The sequence below is a fragment of the Pelodiscus sinensis genome, chromosome 20, assembly GCF_052426305.1.
Source record: "Pelodiscus sinensis isolate ZL-2025 chromosome 20, ASM5242630v1, whole genome shotgun sequence".
Classification (NCBI taxonomy): Eukaryota; Metazoa; Chordata; order Testudines; family Trionychidae; genus Pelodiscus; species Pelodiscus sinensis.
The window spans coordinates 7,392,243-7,412,500 of NC_143071.1; the positions used below are offsets into that span (position 1 = coordinate 7,392,243).

Here is a 20,258-nt window from a genome sequence, read left to right on the forward strand (position 1 = left end):
GGGCACCTGGTGCTGGCCACTGTCGGCAGACAGGCTACTGGGTTAGAAGGACATTTGGTCTGACCCAGTACGGCCGTTCTTATGTTCTTATGATCGAGCTCCCCGGGGGTGGAAGTGGCTCCGTGCGCTACCACGCTCCCTCCCCCGCCCCCCAGCTGGAGAACAGTGGGGCAGGAAACTGCTCACCTGGAGGCTTTTCCCATTGCTGCCACTGGCCAGAATCCCAGCCTGACCCCCCACCCTCAGCCCACTCTTACACCCTACCTCTCGGCCAGACACTCCCCCCCAAGGCCCCTTCAGCACCCTACCTCTCACCAGACCCCCCACACACACCCTCCTGTAACCTACCTCTGAGCCAGACCCCCCTCACTCCCCTCCTGCACCCTACCTCTTGGCCAGACCCCCCACCCTCACCCTACCTCTCAGCCAGACCCCCCACACACACCCTCCTGTACCCTACCTCTCAGCTAGATCCCCTGACCCCTGACACCCTCCTGCACCCTACCTCTGAGCCAGACCCCCCCAACACCCTCCTGCACCCTACCTCTCGGCCAGACCCCCCCCCCCAGCTCACTCCTCCACCCTACTTCTCAGCTAGACCCCCCCACGCTCAGCCCACTCCAGTACCCTCTCAGCCAGACCTCCCCCCAGCCCACTCCTTCACGCTATCTCTCAGCCAGACCTCCCCAGCCCACTCCAGCACCCTACCTCTTGGCCAGAGCCCGCACCTCCACCCCATCCTGCACCCATTTTGTCATCATGGGTGGCTGGCTGATGGTCTGTGGAGAGGTTTGCATTGAGCAGGGTGGGCCGTGGGTCCAAACGTTTGAGAGCCGCAGTGCTGGGTGTATGATACTAGTGCCACAGTAGCACCAACGGCGGCGTTTTAAATTCCTGCGTGGCAGGCAGTGTGGAAGCTCACCTTGGACAGTGATGCCTAGTGAGTGTGGGCACGGGGCTGCACTAGAGGCTGGCATCTGAGCTCCATGGGAGAACTGCAGAAAACAAGAGTTAGCCTTTGAATTAGACTTGGCTCCCTTCACCCGCTCTGGCCTTTTGCTGTTTCACGCTTGGGCGCCTTATCCGTATCCTCCAGGCCCTCCATAATCTCAACCAGCTCTCTGTCTAGCTCATTTCCTCCTACTCCAGCTCTTCCTTCCACTGTCTTCCCCACTGACGTCTCCATACTGCTCCTACACGCCTCCATCTCATGCCTGGCTTATTATTACTTCTCCTAGCAGACTTACCCAGTGTCCTTCAGGGCAGGGGGCTGCCGATGTGGGGGGAAGGTGCAGGAGTTAGGGCAGGACCTTGGGGACGTTGGCGGGGGAAGGGCAGGAAGCTAGGGGGTGAGAGAGTGAGGGGTGGGGGGTGAAGAGAAGCTCAGGGCGGGGGGGGGAAGGGTCCCATCCGGCAGGGCTTTCTTTCCCCAGCCCAGTTAGAGGGGCCTTTCTTCCCCCCAAACTCCCCGCCCAGCACTGGCCTTCCATCTCCCCCCAGCCTCCCTGGCTGCCAGTGTCCTTCTGTCTCTCCCCAGCTGCCAGGAGTCTTCTGTCTGCTCCCCTGCCTCGACATGGGCCTTCCCCCTCCCCATCATTGCAGCCAAGAGGCAGAGGGCAGGGGTGACTAGCAGAGCAGCTGCTTACCCCACCTGGAGGCAGACAAGCTGACGGAGTCCAGACCCTGCTGGCCACTCTCTTGGTGCTGCAGCTGCCCCCAGTGGCCACTCTCAGTATCGCATCCCTCCACTCTCGCCCCCTCCTTTTCTGTGGTATGGAAAACAGTCCCATTCCCAGCACTTTCCATTTCCCTGGCACAACCAAACCTGGACCTGGCTTTAAGGCAGGATAAGAGGAAGCTGCCTACGAAATTTGGTGTCTTAGCTCTTACCGTTTAGGAGGCGGTCTCCACCAAACGGACTTACAAACGGATGGATTCACAGACAGACAGATGCGGAAATCTCTAAAATATATGTACAGATGTGCATTACCATAGCACCAATCCAGTTCCACTACATGCTGTACAGAGGACAAAAAGACAGTCCTCATTCATTCCAGAATGTAATTCTGTTGAAGTCAATGGAATTGTTTGGATTTATGCTGGTGTGAGCAACACTGGAGTAAAATATATGAGAAAATCTGATGAGCACAGCACTGGCAGAAAGGACTCGCAGAACGAGAAGGCCACTGGCGAGACTATTGGGCTGCGTCTAGACTGGCAAAATTTGCGCAAAAGCAGCCGTTTTTGCGCAAAATCTTGCCGCCTGTCTACACTGGCTGCGAGTGCTTGCGCAAGAACACTGACCTTGTACTGTACAAAATCAGTGCTTCTTGCGCAAATACTCCGATGCTCCCGCTCAGGGATAAACCCTCTTGTTCAAGAATACTTGCGCAAGAGAGTCAGCGTAGACAGCCAAGTTAATTTCTTGCGCAAGAAAGCCCGATGGCTAAAATGGCCATCAGAGCGTTCTTGCGCAAGAGCATCCGTGCCAGTGTAGATGCTCTCTTGTGCAAATACTTTTAACGGAAAAACTTTTCTGTTAAAAGTCTTTGCGCAAAATCTTGCCAGTCTAGACGCAGCCTTGGTGTAAACCAGAACTAGGTCTCAAGTTCAAAGAACAGAAAAGAAAACAGACATTAGAGGAAGTCTTCTCCAGTGGCTGGACCATTTGCATAAAACTTGGGAGACCTGATCTGGATTCGACATCTGTGTCACCACAGACTTCCTGTGTGGCCAAATCACTTAAGCCAGATTTCTGATGGTATTTAGGTGTTGCAAAGCTTAACTGGTTGAGGAAGCTAAATTTCAAAGAGATTAAGGCACCTGAGAGCCTACATTCCATTGGCAGCTGATGGGGTTTAGGCACTGGAACTATAATATTTAGGCTCCTAAATCAGATAGGCCTTGCAAAGTTGAAAACAGCAACATCTTATGATCCCAAAATGCTCGGTGCCTCATTTCGCCCGCTATAAACTGGTGCTCGTGCCACTTTTCTATCCCACTGGGAAAGACGGAGCGTCTCCCAGAGACAATAGTAATGGAGCCCAGGTAAGTAGCTTAAGTAGAAAAAAGGTTTGCAAAGAAGGGCATTAACCTAGGAAACTCCTCTGTGTGCTGGTGAGACTTTCCCTATTTTTTTCAAGTGACAAACAATAGCAGACATATGCTAACACATTTGCTTAGGGCATTATTCAAAGGCCTGCAGCTTAGCAGACCATGACTGGCATAGAGCAGTGGTTCTCAAACTTTTTGGCCCACAGCCCACGCTGCTTAACACAAACCTTTCTGCGGACCACCAGCCAACCACCCATGATGACAAAATGGATGGAGGACAGGGTGCAGGTGTGGTGTCTGGCCGAGGGGTAGGGTGGAGGAGCAGGCTGGGGAGGAAGGGGGAGGCTGGCCGAGGGGTAGGGTGGAGGAGCAGGCTGGGGGGGGGTCTGGCTGAGGGGTAGGGTGGAGAGCTGGCTGAGGGAAGGTCTGACCGAGGGGTAGGGTGGAGGAGGGGGGGGGCTGGCCGAGGGGTAGGGTGGAGGAGCAGGCTGAGGGAGGGTCTGGCCGAGGGGTAGGGTGGAGGAGCAGGCTGGGGGGGCTGGACGAGGGGGGGTCTGGGGGGGGGGGGTCCGAGGGGTAGGGTGGAGGAGCAGGCTGGGGGGGGGGTGGGGAGGGAGGGTCTGGCCGAGGGGTAGGGTGGAGGAGCAGGCTGGGGGGGGGGGGTCTGGCCGAGGGGTAGGGTGGAGGAGCAGGCTGGGGGGGGAGTCTGGCCTAGGGGTAGGGTGGAGGAGCAGGCTGGGGGGGGGGGGTCTGGCCGAGGGGTAGGGTGGAGGAGCAGGCTGGGGGGGAGTCTGGCCTAGGGGTAGGGTGGAGGAGCAGGCTGGGGGGGGGGGGTCTGGCCGAGGGGTAGGGTGGAGGAGCAGGCTGGGGGGGGGGGGTCTGGCCTAGGGGTAGGGTGGAGGAGCCTGGGAAACCACTGGCCTAGGGAAGCAGCCTTAAGCATTGTCTGTGCCAGTTAACAGAACAGCCCAGCGTTACGCAGGCCAGTGGACATTACCATATCGACGTAAATCAATATTTACTTAGCAATGCTCATTTTGGAGAGCTCTGGATTCTCTACCACTGGCCTCGAGCCTGTCAGTTAACCCCGGGCTTTCCTAAGTAGCCTGCAATTTGGATACCTCCATTACCTGCTGCCCAGCTTGTGACACCTCAGACCTGATTTGCAGGGCGGTCGAGCGACTCCATGGCCCGATGAAGTCAAGCTGTGAGGAGGAGCTTTGGAAATGCTTGAGCGTTTCAGTTTTCAGCACTAGCGTGTCTGGCTCTGACCCTTTGCAAACCCGACGAGGCGTCCTATGACACCTTACAGACTAACAGATTTCTTTGGGCAGAAGCTTTTGTGCGTCAAAACCACTTTGTCAGATGCCGTGAGTGGTTTTGACCCACGAAAGCTTCTGCCCAAAGAAATCTGTTAGTCTTTACGAGCCACGGGACGCTTCGTTGGGTGTGCAGATACAAACTAACTCGGCTACCCCCTCTGAGCCTGGGCAAACAGCCAGCAGTGTCGTGATTATGTCGAACACGCTAGGCACCCTGCTTTGTAACCCCTTTGCATTGTACGGTGACGTGACTGAGCCAACGGGGAACTCAAGGCAGTGAGGTTTGCTCTACTTATTCACAACCAAAGCAGGAGAAATATAGTTGCGGGTAACTAAGTAAAAAGCATTGAAGCGCTATCAGGTTCCTGGAAATGGATATTGATTTGGAATTTGCTTTGGGAATAATTTCAGCTGTTATATCAGCACTTTACCAATAACAGTAGGCTCAGAGTGAGTACCGGAGTAGCTATTACGGCCGATATGTGCAGGCCGGAGATATAGGCTCTATCCGAGGAACTCTGCGTGGGTTCTGGAGCAACGCAAAGCTCCATTGTGCTCGGCAGAGAGCGATTACATTTTTAAAAGCCGGGCGACATGTGGGGAATATATTAGAATTCTGAAATGAAGATGGATGTTCCCGGCACGAGTGCATTGTGGGAACTTTGAGCGGAATCAGATCACGTAGCTGATTTGATGACATCCTACATCACCCACAAAAGCCCCTAATGCTAAATGCCGGCTGCTTACACCAACGTGCCTCTTACTTTGCTGCCTTCTCACCGGGGGCACAGCCCCTGGTATTCGGTAATCACTCTACCCACTTTGCTGGGCCGCTTATTTTGTTTGTGGCAGAGAAATGCCTGTAGTTTGCTTTTGCTTATGACGTTTATTTATTACCCAGCCCGGAGCGAAGCTGGGCTGGCCACGCAGCCGCCTGCCCTTGTGTGACTTAGCTTTGTGTCTTATTCTTTTGGGGGAAAACATATTGATTTTTCCTCGGTCACTTTGAAATAAAATATATGGTTCTCATAAACACGGGAAGCTTTCTGAGAACAGGCTCAGGCTGGATTCACTCACACCCGCCTCCTTCCTGGGGCACTATGCGGAAAATCTGGGTTCAGTGCAGGGAGTTTCTGGGAAGGGGCCTTTTGTACTAGGTATGCTCCGTTGATTAGATTCTGGCCCCGCCTCGGTAGGGGATGTTACGGGAGGGCTCTATAACAAGACACACGTCTGTCTAGCTGGAGTTGGTGAGTGGAGAAAAAGCTCTTTTGCCAGAGATAGGCAGGACTGCCTGTAAGTTAGTGGGTTCAGTAAAGCCATAGTTGTTACGCTCTGCAAATGGCTTCCGTTCTCCTAACCAGTGGTCAACGCCGGCGTTCACTGTGAGTCTCTTTGTCTGCTTTGTGCCAGGGTTGGGCTATCCTGACACCTCCAAACTCCTGTCATTGGTGACCTTGTGACCATGGAGGGAGGCAGGGAAGGCGTGAGCCCCAAACCATCATCGACCAGCTCCCATAGCAGCATGGCAGGGCTCAGCCCTGCTCCCAGCGGCTCAACATGCCCCATGGAACGCGCCCTTTGTTGTCGACTCTTCTGAAGGGCTGGACGAAGGGTCCAGGGATTGTTCGTGTTTATTCCCAGGGTGACTCTCCCCCCGTAGCCCCAGAAGGTCAATCTCACGCACAATACAGCCCACAGGGCTTTGCTCATTGCCTGCCGGGTCGCCCAATGATGACGTCACACCATTGATGGCCGTGCAGGTGGGGGCACCGATCACGCGTTCCGCCTGGGGCGCCAGCTGCCGCAGCCCACCTCAAACCACCCCTGACTACGCAGCCTGTATGAAAGAAAAACCATGTCATTGGCACAGTTACTCCTGTGGGGGGCTCGTGTGGCATAATCTGCTCCTCCTTCCCCCTCTCTGAGGCGACGCTTCCAGACATGGTTCAGCAGAAACATCTGCCGAGAGGATGCTAGGACTTCAGGGGTAAGCTGAGCGGACGAGCGGCTTGTGCAGTTTTTCCAGCACGCAAGCACAGTCATCACCATCTTTTGGCTGCTGGGCCAGAGCAGACTGAATCCCACACACTATATCCTGTTGTTGTTCGCTTTCCTTAGAAATAGGCTTTCTCGATAACCCTTCACTGTTATAGGGGGGGTTCCAGCTTAGGGCTTCACTACTCCGTTGGCGGTCAGCTTCACAACGCCCCTGCCAGGGAGGAATGATCATCCCCATTTTATGGATGGGGAAATCAAGGTACAAACGGAACAAACTGCAAATGGAGGATTCGGATTCTACAGTGCTGGCGGACAGTATAAACTCCTAAGATTTGATAGATAGACTAGCTGGAACCACAGAGCAGAAAGGCAGAAATAGAAGGCAGGCCTGCAAACTAATCGTCCCTTGCACCTTCATACCCTCCTTTGCCAAACACTTGAGCCCTGTAGATGAAAATACTCCCCCAAAACAAAGCCCCGTATTCCAAGACTTTTTCCTTTGCCGCCACCCACCTTGGCTATTTCCCCGTTGCCTCTAGTCCATCACACTCTGGGACTTGGCTGCTGTAAGAGGGAATTCATTGCCCATTGAGGCCTTATCTATAGTAAAAGGCAGATCGCCATTGCTGCCATCGATCTTCTAGAGTTCCATTTAGGGAGTCTAGTTAAGACTCGCTGAATTGAACTCAGAGCACTCCTGCTGGTGGTACTCCTTTTGCGAGGAGTAAGGGAAGCTGACAGGAGCGTTTGCTCCCTTTGACCTCCTGCTGTGGGGACGCCATCACGCTGAGCTAAACCGACTCCAGCTACATAGTCTACGTATTCTACAGAGTTGTACACCTTAAGCTGAGCTGCTGGGTCTAGTGAAGACCTGGCCTTAGGATATTAGTAATAGAGCCAATTTCACTGGCCTACTTTTCCCCGGCTCGCCTCACTTGTTTACCTCGCAGAGATTGGCTTTCTTCCTCCTTCTTCTTTTATGACCTGGCAGTGAGCATGTGGAATGTTCATTTTTCCTGCCGGGACGGAGGAAAGCAGCATTTCAGAGCTTGCCACGGTGTCATTGGCCTCACTTCGGAGTATGCTGACCCAAAGCAAAAAGTACGGGGTTACTTAACGGTGCAGGGTGACGCTCTTGCATGCCACCTGGATCAATGATTAGCCGAGGCACTCGTCTGTAGTGTGCATGGACAAACGCAATGGACGGCGCCAGCGACCGTCCTGTATCCACAACAAAGGGCCACGAGAGAGGGGGATGGGTAGAAGCAGAGCACCCGGGGATTAGACACCCTTTCTAGGCTCAAAAAGGAGACTCCTTCCATGAGAGTCAGGCTGGGGTCAAGGCGAGTGAATGTAACAAACATTTAAACTTTGCACGTGTCCCATCACTCCACTCAAGAGAAGAGTCTGCTTCAAACCCAAAGCAGCAGCCGGTTGTTTTGACCTTTAAGCAGAATTCCTTCTCTTCTTTGGGATTCCCCTTCAACGGCTGGCAGGAGGGCAAAGGGGGGGGAGGCTACCATGGACTCTTGTTGCCAAGAACCTGGGAGGAGATTACGGGGCCACAAAGCTAGTGAAAAGGCTCATGGAGCCCTTCCTTCTCCAGCCGATCCCCTGTGATCTGGGCAGAGCTTGAGGTCTGTGAGCTCTGGGGAGCAAACTTGCCTCCCTTTTCATCGGTGAGAGAGACGGCGGAGTGAAATCTGCCTATCCCTGCCGGCTGAGAACGCTTCAGGGGAATTCCCTGCGTTTGCCTTCCTCCCTAGCCCCTTCCTGCTGATTGACCCCAGGAAGATACTATTAACCGTGTGGTGCCGCATTAAACGAACGCTGCTCTCAGTAGGTCCAACTTGTGAGCTTGGCTCCGTCCGCGACACGGACAAACGGCGGGGAAAACCTGGCTGCTCTGTCTGCATGGACTGGGAGGAGCAGAATGGCAGGGGATAGAGGGGGGCGGAAGCTGTGTCAAACCCTTGGGGTATGTCTACACTAGCCCCCTAGTTCAAACTAGGGAGGCTAGTGTAGGCATTCAAAATAAATTCCACTCGTCCGAAGTAACTGCCCGCGGCGACATGCGGCAGTGAAACAGCAATTCGAACTAAGTCCTTAGTTCGAATTAACTGTTACACCTCGTGGAATGAGGAATTTTTAAATGGTGACCAGGTGGGAAGATGAAAATAATGCCTGGGATATTTAAATCCCGGGCTTCATTTGCAACTTCAAATGCCTACATTAGCCTCCCTAGTTTGAACTGGGGGCTAGTGTAGACATACCCTTAGAGAGCTCTGCAGTCAGCGCCCCACCGTCCTGCTGGCCCATGGCTGGGCCTCTCCTGCACGAAACCTCACACAGCGCTCCTTGGGCGTTGAATGAAAGGGAGTCACCTCCTAGCAGGAGCTAGACACCTCAGAGTCCCTACGCCAGCGACGGGCAACCTAGCCTAGAGAGGGGGCTGAATGAGCCGGCCCTCCTCCGTCTGCACGATTACCGTCACCGAGATGAGATAGGATAGTTTTGCTCACTGCGCTGGTGGACCTCACATTTTCACGGGGTGCTGATGGAGCCATCGCAGCACTGGGATTGGATGCAGCGGGAGCACCCAGCCCTCACAGTGACTGCTGCAATCAGCACACATCTTGCATCACGGGCCCTGGCTTTATGTGCGTGTCACTTTAGCAATATCAGTAGGGAAAAAAACGGTGTGGATGGTGTGACGTAGTGGGGGTACCTGACTGGTTTCTATGCTGCTGGCTCTGGGGTAACCCCCACTGGCTGCCGTGGGTACCAGGACCCAGCAAAACAGGATGAGTCACTATGCAAAGGGACCTCTCAACCGGTATGGCCAGACACCCCCCCATGGAGAGGAACAAAGGAAGGTGGAATGCTGCCCTGGCTGGGGGGCAGGGCTGGAAGAGGAGATGGAGTTAGTTGCTGTCTGGGAGCATGGAGGAGACAGCCTAGGGAAAGGGGCTGGAGTTTAGGGGCCCAGTCTCCCCCCATCTCAAGGGGGCCTGAGGCATCCTAGCCCAGCTCTGTGACCAGATTACATCTGTGCTGTGCTGTATCCTGGAGAGGCAATAAACTTCCTCTATTCCACCGGCTGGTGCAGTCTGTGCCATTTCGGGGTGCAGGAGACGGGGGACCCCCAACGCGCCGTCACAGATGGAAACCGGCGGAATCTGGCAACTCTGCACACGGGCCACCGCAAACAAAACATCTCATGGGCCATGCATAGAACCCCTCTCGGGCTATGTCGACACTCACGGCAAATGAGGCGAAGCGTGGAATATCGCCGAGCCTCATTTGCATACCTAATGAGCCGCCATATTTGCAGAAGAGGCTCTTGCGCCAGAAGGAGCTGTCTACACTGCCTCTTCTTGCGCAAGAAATATGCAAATGAGGCGAAGCATGGAATATCGCTGAGCCTCGTTTGCATACCTAATGAGCCGCCATTTTTGCAGAAGAGGCTCTTGTGCCAAAAGGAGCTGTCTACACTGCCCCTTCTTGTGCAAGAAAAACCCTCTTGCGCAATGCTGCTATGCCGATTATTTTCAAGAAGAACAGCATTGCACAAGACAGTTTTTCTTGTGCAAGAAGGGGCAGTGTAGACAGCTCCTTCTGGCGCAAGAGCCTCTTCTACAAAAATGGCGGCTCATTAGGTATGCAAATGAGGCTCAGCGATATTCCACGCTAGCCTCATTTGCATATTTCTTGCACAAGAAGAGGCAGTGTAGGCAACTCCTTCTGGCGCAAGAGCCTCTTCTGCAAAAATGGCGGCTCATTAGGTATGCAAACGAGGCTCAGCGATATTCCACGCTTCGCCTCATTTGCATATTTCTCGCATAAGACGCCGTCAGTGTCGACATAGCCCGAGAGGCCACAACCTCCAGCCCACCACTGCCCTAACCTGTGTGACAGCTCATATATGCGCAGTCCTGCAGCGGGCTTTGCGTCTAGCAGGAAGGAAATGGAGAGACCGTCTATGTCTGCTCAGGAAATGGAGCCTAATGTCTTCAGGCTAAATCCAGGAGAGCTGTGTCTGGGGAGGAGCTGAGGGTTCAGGCGGGGAGGCGATGTGAGCTCGGTGGTGGATGTGTGGCTGGGAGCAGTGCCTCTAGCCAGCATTGTGCCCCTCCCAAACGCCAGCCCTGCCTGCAGTCGACCCCTACATGCAGGCGGAGAGCGTGAGATCAAGCGGGACTTTCCAAAGGGGTGTAGCTGAGCTAATAAGCGGGTCTTCCCAGAGCTCATTAACCGAAGCCAAGGCCGGCCCGTCTCTAGCTGTGCCCACGCATCTCTCCGGAGAGGCTCCGTTTCCACGGTCTGCCTTTAGCATGACAGATTTCTGGAAGCCTCCTTGACTGTGCTGTTAGCTACAGCGTGTGTGTCAAGATCTGAGGCGCGCCCACAATCAGATCTACAATTCCCTTGTGCCGTACAGGGCGGGGGAGGGCAGACGTTTTACGAGATGTTCTGCAAGGCTCAGACACAACAATGGCAAAGAAACCCTTTTTCAGTGCCATTTTCTCTTCTTTATGGGGCACTGCCAAAGAACATATGCTCTGGAAGGAGCAAGCCTCTTAGATCCCCTGGCAGAGCTGTGGTTTGTGGATATAAAAAGGCAGCAAGTGATCTTAAACCAGAAGGTTGCTGTTCACGGTCTTTGGCAGGTGGCTGTTCGCCGTCTTGGGTGACTTCTCCCAATTTGCCCTCACGTCCTTGAATATGCCACCCACCCAGGATCAGTGCTCTGTGTTGTGAGAACATAACATAAGAACTAGGGGTCGCCACATGACATTCAGAGGTAGCAGGTTTAAAACAAATAAAAGGAAAATATTCTTCATGCAGCACACAGTCAACCTGTGGAACTCCTTGCCAGAGGATGTGGTGAAGACCAGAACTTTAACAGGGTTCAAAAAAGAGTGAGATAAATTCATGGAGGTTCAGTCCATCAATACCTATGAGCCAGGATGGACAGGAATGGTTTCCCTAGCCTCTGTCAGAGGCTGGAAATAGGTGACAGGAGAGGGATCGTGTGATAATTCCCTGTTCTGTTCACTCCCTCTGGGGCATCTGGCATTGGCCACTGTCAGAAGACAGGATACTGGGCTAGATGGATCTTTGGTCCAGTCATTCTTATGTTCTTCTGTGTGCATAAACTGTGAGAATTCTGCTTTTCCCCTGGCGCTCACTAAATGTTATTACCTCCCCATTGTACTCTAGACCACGCTTGGAGCAGAATCAGTTAGATGAGGGAATGTTCCATCCTCATTTACTCTGTCTAAAGCTCATGTCAGGCACGGACTATGACAGTGAAAAAAAAAGCAACATGGGGAATGGGGAAATCTTAATGATCTAATGTATAGGACGATAGACAAGAAACAAAATACCAAAATAAATCACTCTATTGCACCGTGATGGTTAGAAAGCTGGGTTTTTTTCATCAGAAAATGCTATTTATACTAAATGAAAACTGATTGCGATGTATTCATTTCCACACAACTTCATTTGGAAACGCTATTGTGTAGCCATTTAATGTTATATTTAAAGCCAATTTAATTGTTTTTAAAGTTCCCAAATCAAAACGCAATGTTCGGCAGCCATCCAAATGAATCATTTCAATGGAGCTCAAACATTTGTTGCTGTTTAAAAGTCTCGGAGGAATAGCCGTGTTAGCCTGCAACTTTAAAAAACAATGAGCAGTCCTGTAGTACCTAGGGAACAGCTACGCTACAGGGAAGATCGAAGCTGCCACTGTCAATCTTCCAGGGTTCAAATTAGCAGTCTAGCGAAGACAGCAAATTCAAACTGAGAGGGGCGCTCTGATCAATGCCGGTTAGTCCTGCCTCCACGAGGAGTAAGGGAAGTCAAAGGGAGAGTGTTCTCCCTTCAACTTCCTGCAGGGTGGAAAGCCCAAAAGTTGAGTTAGAGTACTTCGACTTCAGGTTAGGGATGTGAATGACTAGTCGACTAGTTGCTTCCTCCCCCTCCCTCCCCCCCCCCCGCCTTTCTGCCTCTATAAGAAAGAGGCAGCAAGGGGGTGGGAAAGAGTGGATCCCAGGGCCAGACCCTAAGCTCTATGTGGCACTGCTGCTTTGAAACGCCACATGCAGCCCGGACTGCACTGCATGCGGCGTTTCAAAGTGGCAGCACCGTATGGAGCCTTGGGTCAGCTGGGAACTCCTCTGCTGACTCCAGGCTCCACACGGCGCTGCCACTTTGAAATGCCGCGGGGAGCACGGGGCCAGCGCTTTCACCTTTGAAGTGTAGCAACAGCCCTGGAGTTATTGCTACACTTCAAAGGCGGAGGCACCATTATCGACTAATCGAATAGTGCAGATTGCATCGACTGTTCGATTAGCTCATTCATCTAAATGTAACATCCCTACTTCAGATACGCAATTAACATAACTGAAGTTACGTATCTTAATTCGACCTTGTCCCGTAGTGTCGATGTACCCTTAGAGACTAACAAAAATCAATATAGAGTATCATGAGCTTTCGTGGCCAAAACCCACTTCCTCAGTCTCTGCTCATCTGAGGAAGTGGGCTGTGCCCATGAAAGCTCATGATACCCTATATTGATTTTTGCTAGTCTCTAAGGTGCTACAGGACTCCTCGTTGTTTTTTGCTGGTGATGGTTAGGAATTTCCTTCCACAAAAAGAACTGAAAGTCAGGAGGGTTTGTCCCCTGGACAAACTTTCTGAAATCCCAACATTTTTGCAAAACAGGAGATGTGTTTTCCAGTCATCTCTACCACCACACACACAATTCTCGTCTTGAAAACATGTGTATTTAGCAGCATGTTGTACGGATGTGAGATGTGGGTGAAAAGATTTGAAGAGAAGGATATTGGTGGTCAAGAGAAGTTGTTATAGAAAGATCCCGAGAATAGGATGGATGCAGAAGGTCACCAACGAGGAATTATATAGGAAGATACGGCCGAAAGAGAACCTACTGCAGAAGGTTATACAACGGACGTTACAGCTATTCGGGCATCTCTGCAGAATGAACGACGAGCGAAAAGTTAAGACCCCAGTATTCAGCATAATGGATGGTTCGAATAGAAGAGGCAGACTCCCCAGAGAATGGGGAGATGATATAGTAGATTGGTGCGGAGCTAGTCTACAGAAACTAAGCCACTCCACACTGGACAGGGAAAGATGGAAGGAAATAGTGAGGGAAGCATCGGACACCAATGGGTGTTGAGCCCATGGTTGATGTTGATGATGATTGATGATGAGAAAGGATTGGAGAATAAACCACGTGTGACAGATGTTAGTGATGTTGCTTAATCCGCTATTGGAAGGCACTTGTCTGAGGCAGAGATGAACATAGTAGAAGAAACTGTGCAGAAAACAGAACAAGCCTTTGCCAGTTCATTAGCACCATCCATCTAAAGAGATCAAGTTGCTTTTCAGTCATTCGTGAATGAAACCACAGTTGTTTCCCACTGGGTTTGGCCCTAAAGGACTTTGTTACAACAGAGCTCTGAGAAACAACTGCAATGAAACCCTCAACCAGGTGGAAGGAGTATGACTGGTTATTTACAAAGCAGTGACTGCTGCTGCTGTTGGTGACTCAGGGGGTGTGAAGGAGGGCAACTGTCTTTTGAGCAAGCTTGGGCAGCTTAAGGGCATGGCCTTGAAAGCATGTAAAACTTGTGGTTCTCACGGTTCCCACCCAGCACCAGCCGTGATTCTGTTTCCACTGAGTTTGGCTTTGAATTTGGGGGAGGGGGAGTTTTTAAATCCAACTCTCAAAGCAACACTTTGGAGGGAAGAGAGGGCAAGTGCAAAAATTCCCCAGCTTGTAAGCAAACTAAATGTTCCTTCCACCCCCCTGCAAAACCACCAGCATCACAGGGCTCTGATTTAAACAAGTGCCAACTGCAGACCCACTGGCGGGGGAGAGCAAAGGGGACGACTGCCCCAGGACTTGGAGATTCAACAGGGCCCACGGCTTCCAGTGGCTACTGCACTGAGAGCTGGCTGGGGGTGCAGCACATGCTGGATGGCGCTGAGGGCTGGCTGCACCCAACCCCGCCCCTTCCCACCTGAAGCCACGCCCCTTCTGGAGCATGGAGCCCCTTCCCCCACCTTGCCCCGGGGCCTGATGAATCTATCAAACGGCCAGCAGGAGTCACTACAGCCAACCCAGCCCCAATCACTGTAGGAAAGAGCTGGGAAATAGCAAAGCTATTATTGCACATGGCAAAATTCACCCTTCTGGGACGGATTCACAGGAGCGCTGTGAGCAAGACGGAGGATATAATTCTTCCGCTCTGCTCTGCGCTGATTCGGCCTCACCTGAAGTACTGTGTCCAGGCCTGGGTGCTACATTTCAGGAAAGATGTAAACAAACTGGAGGAAGTCCAGAGAAGAGCAACAAAAATGATCCAAGGTCTAGAAAGCATGTCCCCAAAGGGAAGACTGAAAGAACTGAGTTTGTTCAGTCCGGAGTCAAGAAGGCTGAGAGGGGACACAATAGTGGTTTTCAAGTACCTAAAAGGGTGTTACAAGGAGGGGGGGAGAAAAATTGTTCTCCTTGGCCTCTGAGGCGAGGACAAGAAGAAATTGACTTGAATTGCAGCAAAGGAGTTTTAGTTTGGATATAAGGGTGGTTAAACCCTGGAATATATTTCCTAGGGGGGTTGTGGAATCTCCATCAGTGGAGTTTTTTAAGAGCAGGTTAGACAGATACTTCTCGGGGACGGGCAAGATAATACTTAATCCTGCCAGGAGAGCAAGGCACAAGGTTTCTTCCAGCCCTGTGATGCTAGTCTCTGAAACGTGCCCTTTTCAAAATGACTGTCTTAGGTGCTTCCGTGCCCCCCATCATTACAGTCTCTGTGCGCCTCATGATCTTTCATGAATCTACCTTATAACACCCGTATGCTAAGGAAGCCCCATTATCCCCAGTTTGCCCATTAATATTCAACAGATGCAGTATCTGGCCTTTTCTCTCCTTTAATCAATGGCTGAGTCGAGACTGGCATGATTTTGCGGAAATACTTTTAACGGAAAAGTTTTTCCGTTAAAAGTATTTCTGCAAAAGAGTGTCTAGATTGGCACGGATGCTTTTGCGCAAAAGCATCCGTGCCCAGTATAGACGCGCTTTTGCGCAAGAAAGCCCCAATGGCCATTTTAGCCATCGGGCTTTCTTGCGCAAAAAATTAAGGTGCCTGTCTACACTGGCCCTCTTGCGCAAGTATTCTTGCGCAAGAGAGCTTATCCCTGAGCGGGAGCGTCAAAGTATTTGCGCAAGAAGCACAGAATTCTTACATTAGAACATCAGTGCTCTTGCACAAATTCAAGTGGCCAGTGTAGACAGCTGGCAAGTTTTTGTGCAAAAGCAGACGCTTTTGCACAAAATCTTGCCAGTCTAGATGCAGCCATGATGTTTTTCATTTTGCAGCTCTCTCTGTACAGGTTGAAACTCTAAAATCCAGGACTCTCTGGTCCAGCCACATCCGTGGTCTGGCAGCACCATGGGTATCGCTGGACCAGAAAGCCTGGCTGGGAATGGGGGAAGCCAGGGTCAGAAGTGCAGCCCCAGCCAGGGCTGGTGGCAACGAGGTCAGTGGCAGGGCGTGCAGCAAAGCCCAGTGGCCAAGACAGGCGCCCAGGTACAGGGCTGACTTAGGAGACCCTGCTGGTCCCAACTCTGCCACAGACTTGTTGAGTAATCTTTGACACGGCTTGCCCCGTGCCTCAGTTTCCCCTCCTGTGAAATCAAGATCATAACCCCTACACAATCTCTTAAGGCAAGTTGCTATTTCTGGCTGGCAAGCTCTGTCCAGGATGGACTTGTAGCTTCACGGCATTTCCCAGATCTTTGAAAACCGACAGCCTCCGAGTGTAGAGCACTACAGATTTACATGCAGCGCACGCTCTTTTTCATGGCATCGTGTGATGTTTTTCAGGAGACATAAGCTTCACCTTGAGGAGCTCAACCTAACATCTCCCGACTCCATGCTGCAGCTCGGGCGGGAAGCCAGCTGGCTCCAGTTCCACCTGGGAATCAGCCGCGAGGGGCTGTACCCCAGATCCAGCCCTGCCATTCACAAACTCCTTCGCGACATGCGGGATCTGAACACCGTCAGTGCTGGTAAGCGTTTCCACTGCCTCGCATGCAACAAGCGGGGTGGAGCCTTTTGAATGAAAACGTTTTTTGTAAACGAAAAGAAAAAAGTTTTGTGAATATTTTCAAGCCTGGAGGTTTTGTTTTCATTTTGTATGAAACTTTCTCCAGAACAGAACTGAAAACGTAACTGGCATCTTTCAGTAACAGGTGTGAAGAGGAAAAACAAGTTTCAGGTTTTCCCGCTCCCAAGTGCCTGAGGGTGGGTCTACACGGCACATAAAAGACCCACGGCAACGAGTCTGAGAGCCGGGGTCCACTGACTCCGGCTCGGACTGCGGGGCTACCGATAGCAGTGTAAACACGCCGGCTGGAGCCTGGGCTCTGAAACCTGATGAGGGGAGAGGGTCTCATAGTACAAGCTCACCCTAGCCCCAAGGGTAGCTCTAAACCAGGACTCTGGGGGCCGCAAGCCGGTTTCAGGTCTGCCAAGCAGGGCTGGGAGTAGACGTACTGGGGCCTAGGACTGGAAGCTGGCTTTTCTATGCAGAAAAACAGGGGTTGAGGCACAGCTGAGCCATGGAGTTTATATAACATGTCGGGGTGGCCTCAGAAAATAAAGGCTGAAAACCCTGCAGGGCCCTGCTGTGTTAATACCCCCGTGCAAGCCGAGTCGGCTGACCGGAATTCTGAGACTTCCTGCCAGGGGCATTGTCCCCTGTGAGAAGCTGGGGTCACACCGGTCTCCGACTCAGCCTTTTCTGAGGGCTGCACTGAGCCAGACACCAGACCCCTCTGACCCCGGGTCATTGCATTTGCTACGTGGCAGGTTGGCTAACGGCAGCAGCACTGACCTCTGGACGTAGCTGTTGGGAAACGGCAGAGTGCAGGTTCTGGGTGAGCAGTTCTCTAACCGCTTTTCCTTTCCCTGCAGACTACACTCAGGACGAGAAAGCTTTATTAGGAGCCTGTGACTGCACCCAGAGTAAGCGATTCATTTGCGTCCCTGTTACTTGAACCTCATTTTACCTCCTGGCACTAGGTAACTTGGCAAACCTGATCCCTTGTACGGAGAGAACTTTTTTTTATTCTGTAACATGCAAAGCTTGCAGAAGAAATAATAGCTCTGAATTTTCTTTGACTCCCACATGAGCATTTCCCACTTCATTTGCCTTAAAAAATAAAGGTGAAAGTTGCAAATCCGGACAAGCCAGTACTGAACTCTAGAACTGGAAGGGACCTCAAGAAGTCTTCAAGTCCAGTCCCTTGTCCCCACAGCAGGACCAAGCACCATCTGATCAATGTTGACAGATGTTTGTCTAACCTGCTCTTTGAAATCTCCAGTGATAGAGATTCCACAACCTCCCTGGGCAATTGATTCCAATGTTTAACCACCCTGACAGTTAGGAAGTTTTTCCTAATGTCCACTATGTCTAGACTGCAAGCCTCTTTCAAAAAAGAAAGTCTAGACGACAACCAGTACTTTCAAAACAGCAAGCCGCTTTTTCGAAAGAGAACACCCAGGCTGTTTGGATGCTCTCTTTCGAAAAAGCACCGTTTGCATGACATAGCGCCTTTTTTCGAAAGAGCACTTTCGAAAAAAGGCGTTCTTCCTCGTAAAACGAGGTTTTCCGCGGTCGAAAAAGCTGCCGCATTCTTTCGATTTACTTTCGAAAGAACACGGTTGCATTCTAGACGCAGGTAAAGATTTTGCGAAAAAAGGCCACTTTTTTGTAAAAATCCCAGTAGTCTAGACACACCCTAAACCTCCCTTGCTGCATTTGAAGTCCATTGCTTCTTGTCCTATCCTCAGAGGCCAAGGAGAACAATTTTTCTCCTTCCTCCTCATAACGCCCTTTTAGGTACTTGAGGCTGTTACGAGGAGGAGGAACCAAAGTCCTTATCCTGATGCTGGCTCTTTGTGAAGGAAGCTGGTGGCCTGACTCAACTTGAGTCTAGATCACAGAAGCACCTGACCACACATGGGACTCACTGGTGCCGTTCCTTTGATCGCTGCAGGAGAGGCCAAGAACTAGGGAACTTCTCCCAAGCTCATGGAACGCATTGGGAGTCTCTGCATTGATTTAATGAGCTAAGAGTTGGACCCTGAGCAACCATGGACTTGCATTAACCCCTTCAACCCCTTCCAGGCTGGGGTTGAGACAACTTCACAGAGCAGCATGGGGGAAGCGCACACTCCCCCACACCCAGCTGCACCAGCTCTGAGAACAAGCATTCTCCAGGGCTGTCTATGGAGCTTTGTCACTCAAATCCTGAGCTGCCTGGCCCAACCTCATAGACTCACAGGCTGTGTCTAGACTGGCCAGTTTTTCCGGAAAATCAGCCACTTTTCTGGAAAAACTTGCCAGCTGTCTACACTGGCCGCTTGAATTTCCGCAAAAGCACTGACATCTCATGTAAGATTGTCAGTGTTCTTGCGGAAATACTATGCTACTCCCGTTCAGGCAAAAGTCCTTTTGCGCAAAACTTTTGCGCAAAAAGGCCAGTGTAGACAGCTCAGACTTGTTTTCCGCAAAAAAGCCCCGATCGCGAAAATGGCGATCGGGGCTTTTTTGCAGAAAAGCGCGTCTAGATTGGCACGGACGCTTTTCCACAAAAAGTGCTTTTGCGGAAAAGCGTCCGTGTCAATCTAGACGCTCTTTTCCGAAAATGCTTTTAATGGAAAACTTTTCTGTTAAAAGCATTTCCAGAAAATCATGCCAGTCTAGACGTAGCCACAGACTCATAGACTTTAAGGTCAGAAGGGACCGTTGTGATCATCTAGTCTGACCCCCTGCACAGTGCAGGCCACAGAATCTCACCCACCCCCTCCTAGAATAACCCTCTCACCTATATCTCAGATATTGAAGCCTTCAAATAGTTTGAAGACCCCAAGATGCAGAGAATCCTCCAGCTGTGACCTGTACCCCATGCTACAGAGGAAGGCGAAAAACCTCCAGGGTCTCTGCCAATCTACCCTGGAGGAAAATTCCTTTCCGACCCCAAATATGGCGATCAGCTAAACCCTGAGCATGTGGGCAAGACTCACCAGCCAGACACCCAGAAAGTTCTCTATAGTAACTCCTATCATCCCTCCATTGACCTATTTACCACTGATAATGAATGGTCAATTAGTCACTAAGATCATGTTATCTTGTGACCTTAAATGAAGGGGAGGGACGTCTGTGTCTTAGGTAGGCTCCGCCCCCTTGCTCAGGATTTAAACCAGCTGGCAGCTGTCACCAGCATGAAATTCAGTTTACATTGCAGTGGGTATCAAATAGTGTTCCCTTTAAGCTGTGCACTTGTGTGGCCACTGAGGAGAAATTCAGATGTGGCCCAGCTGATTAGCAGAGCACCCACAGCCAAGTTTTGTGTTTCTATGAGTGGTGCACATTCACACATGACTCGGTGCATATAAAAATTATTCTTCACATGGGTGGAAAAAATCCACACGTGGATGGAAAAGATGAGTGGGAACATTGTTGCAAAAGTAACACTTAGGTAACCCAACACAGTGGCTGGCCCCAGCTCTCCACACAGCCCTGGTTCACTCTTATTTTTTCTAAGCGTAGTAATAACTTGCACAGATTGCTACATGCAGCATTGAGTGCTTGGTGATGGTACCTGCATAGGCATACTATAGACCAGTGTTTCTCCAGCTTTTTTATAACATACTCTTTTTAAATAAAAAAATTGTATGTACCCCCAGTACCTACAGTTTTCAGACACACAAAAATGTTTCTACTATTGCAACATATTTCTTTAAACAACTTAATCATAGCCGGGCAGGGGAT

At 51.3% G+C, this 20,258-nt stretch overlaps 1 protein-coding gene across 1 annotated transcript in view; it reads left to right on the forward strand.

The window, feature by feature from the left end:
- The window catches only part of FAM20A (FAM20A golgi associated secretory pathway pseudokinase), a 52,664-nt gene that overhangs the window by 10,724 nt on the left and 21,682 nt on the right, over positions 1-20,258 (forward strand). The window contains exons 2-3 of the mRNA XM_075903987.2: positions 16,304-16,488; positions 17,396-17,446. Coding sequence (XP_075760102.2) covers positions 16,304-16,488; positions 17,396-17,446 — 236 coding nt within the window. The remainder of the gene's footprint in view (positions 1-16,303; positions 16,489-17,395; positions 17,447-20,258) is intronic.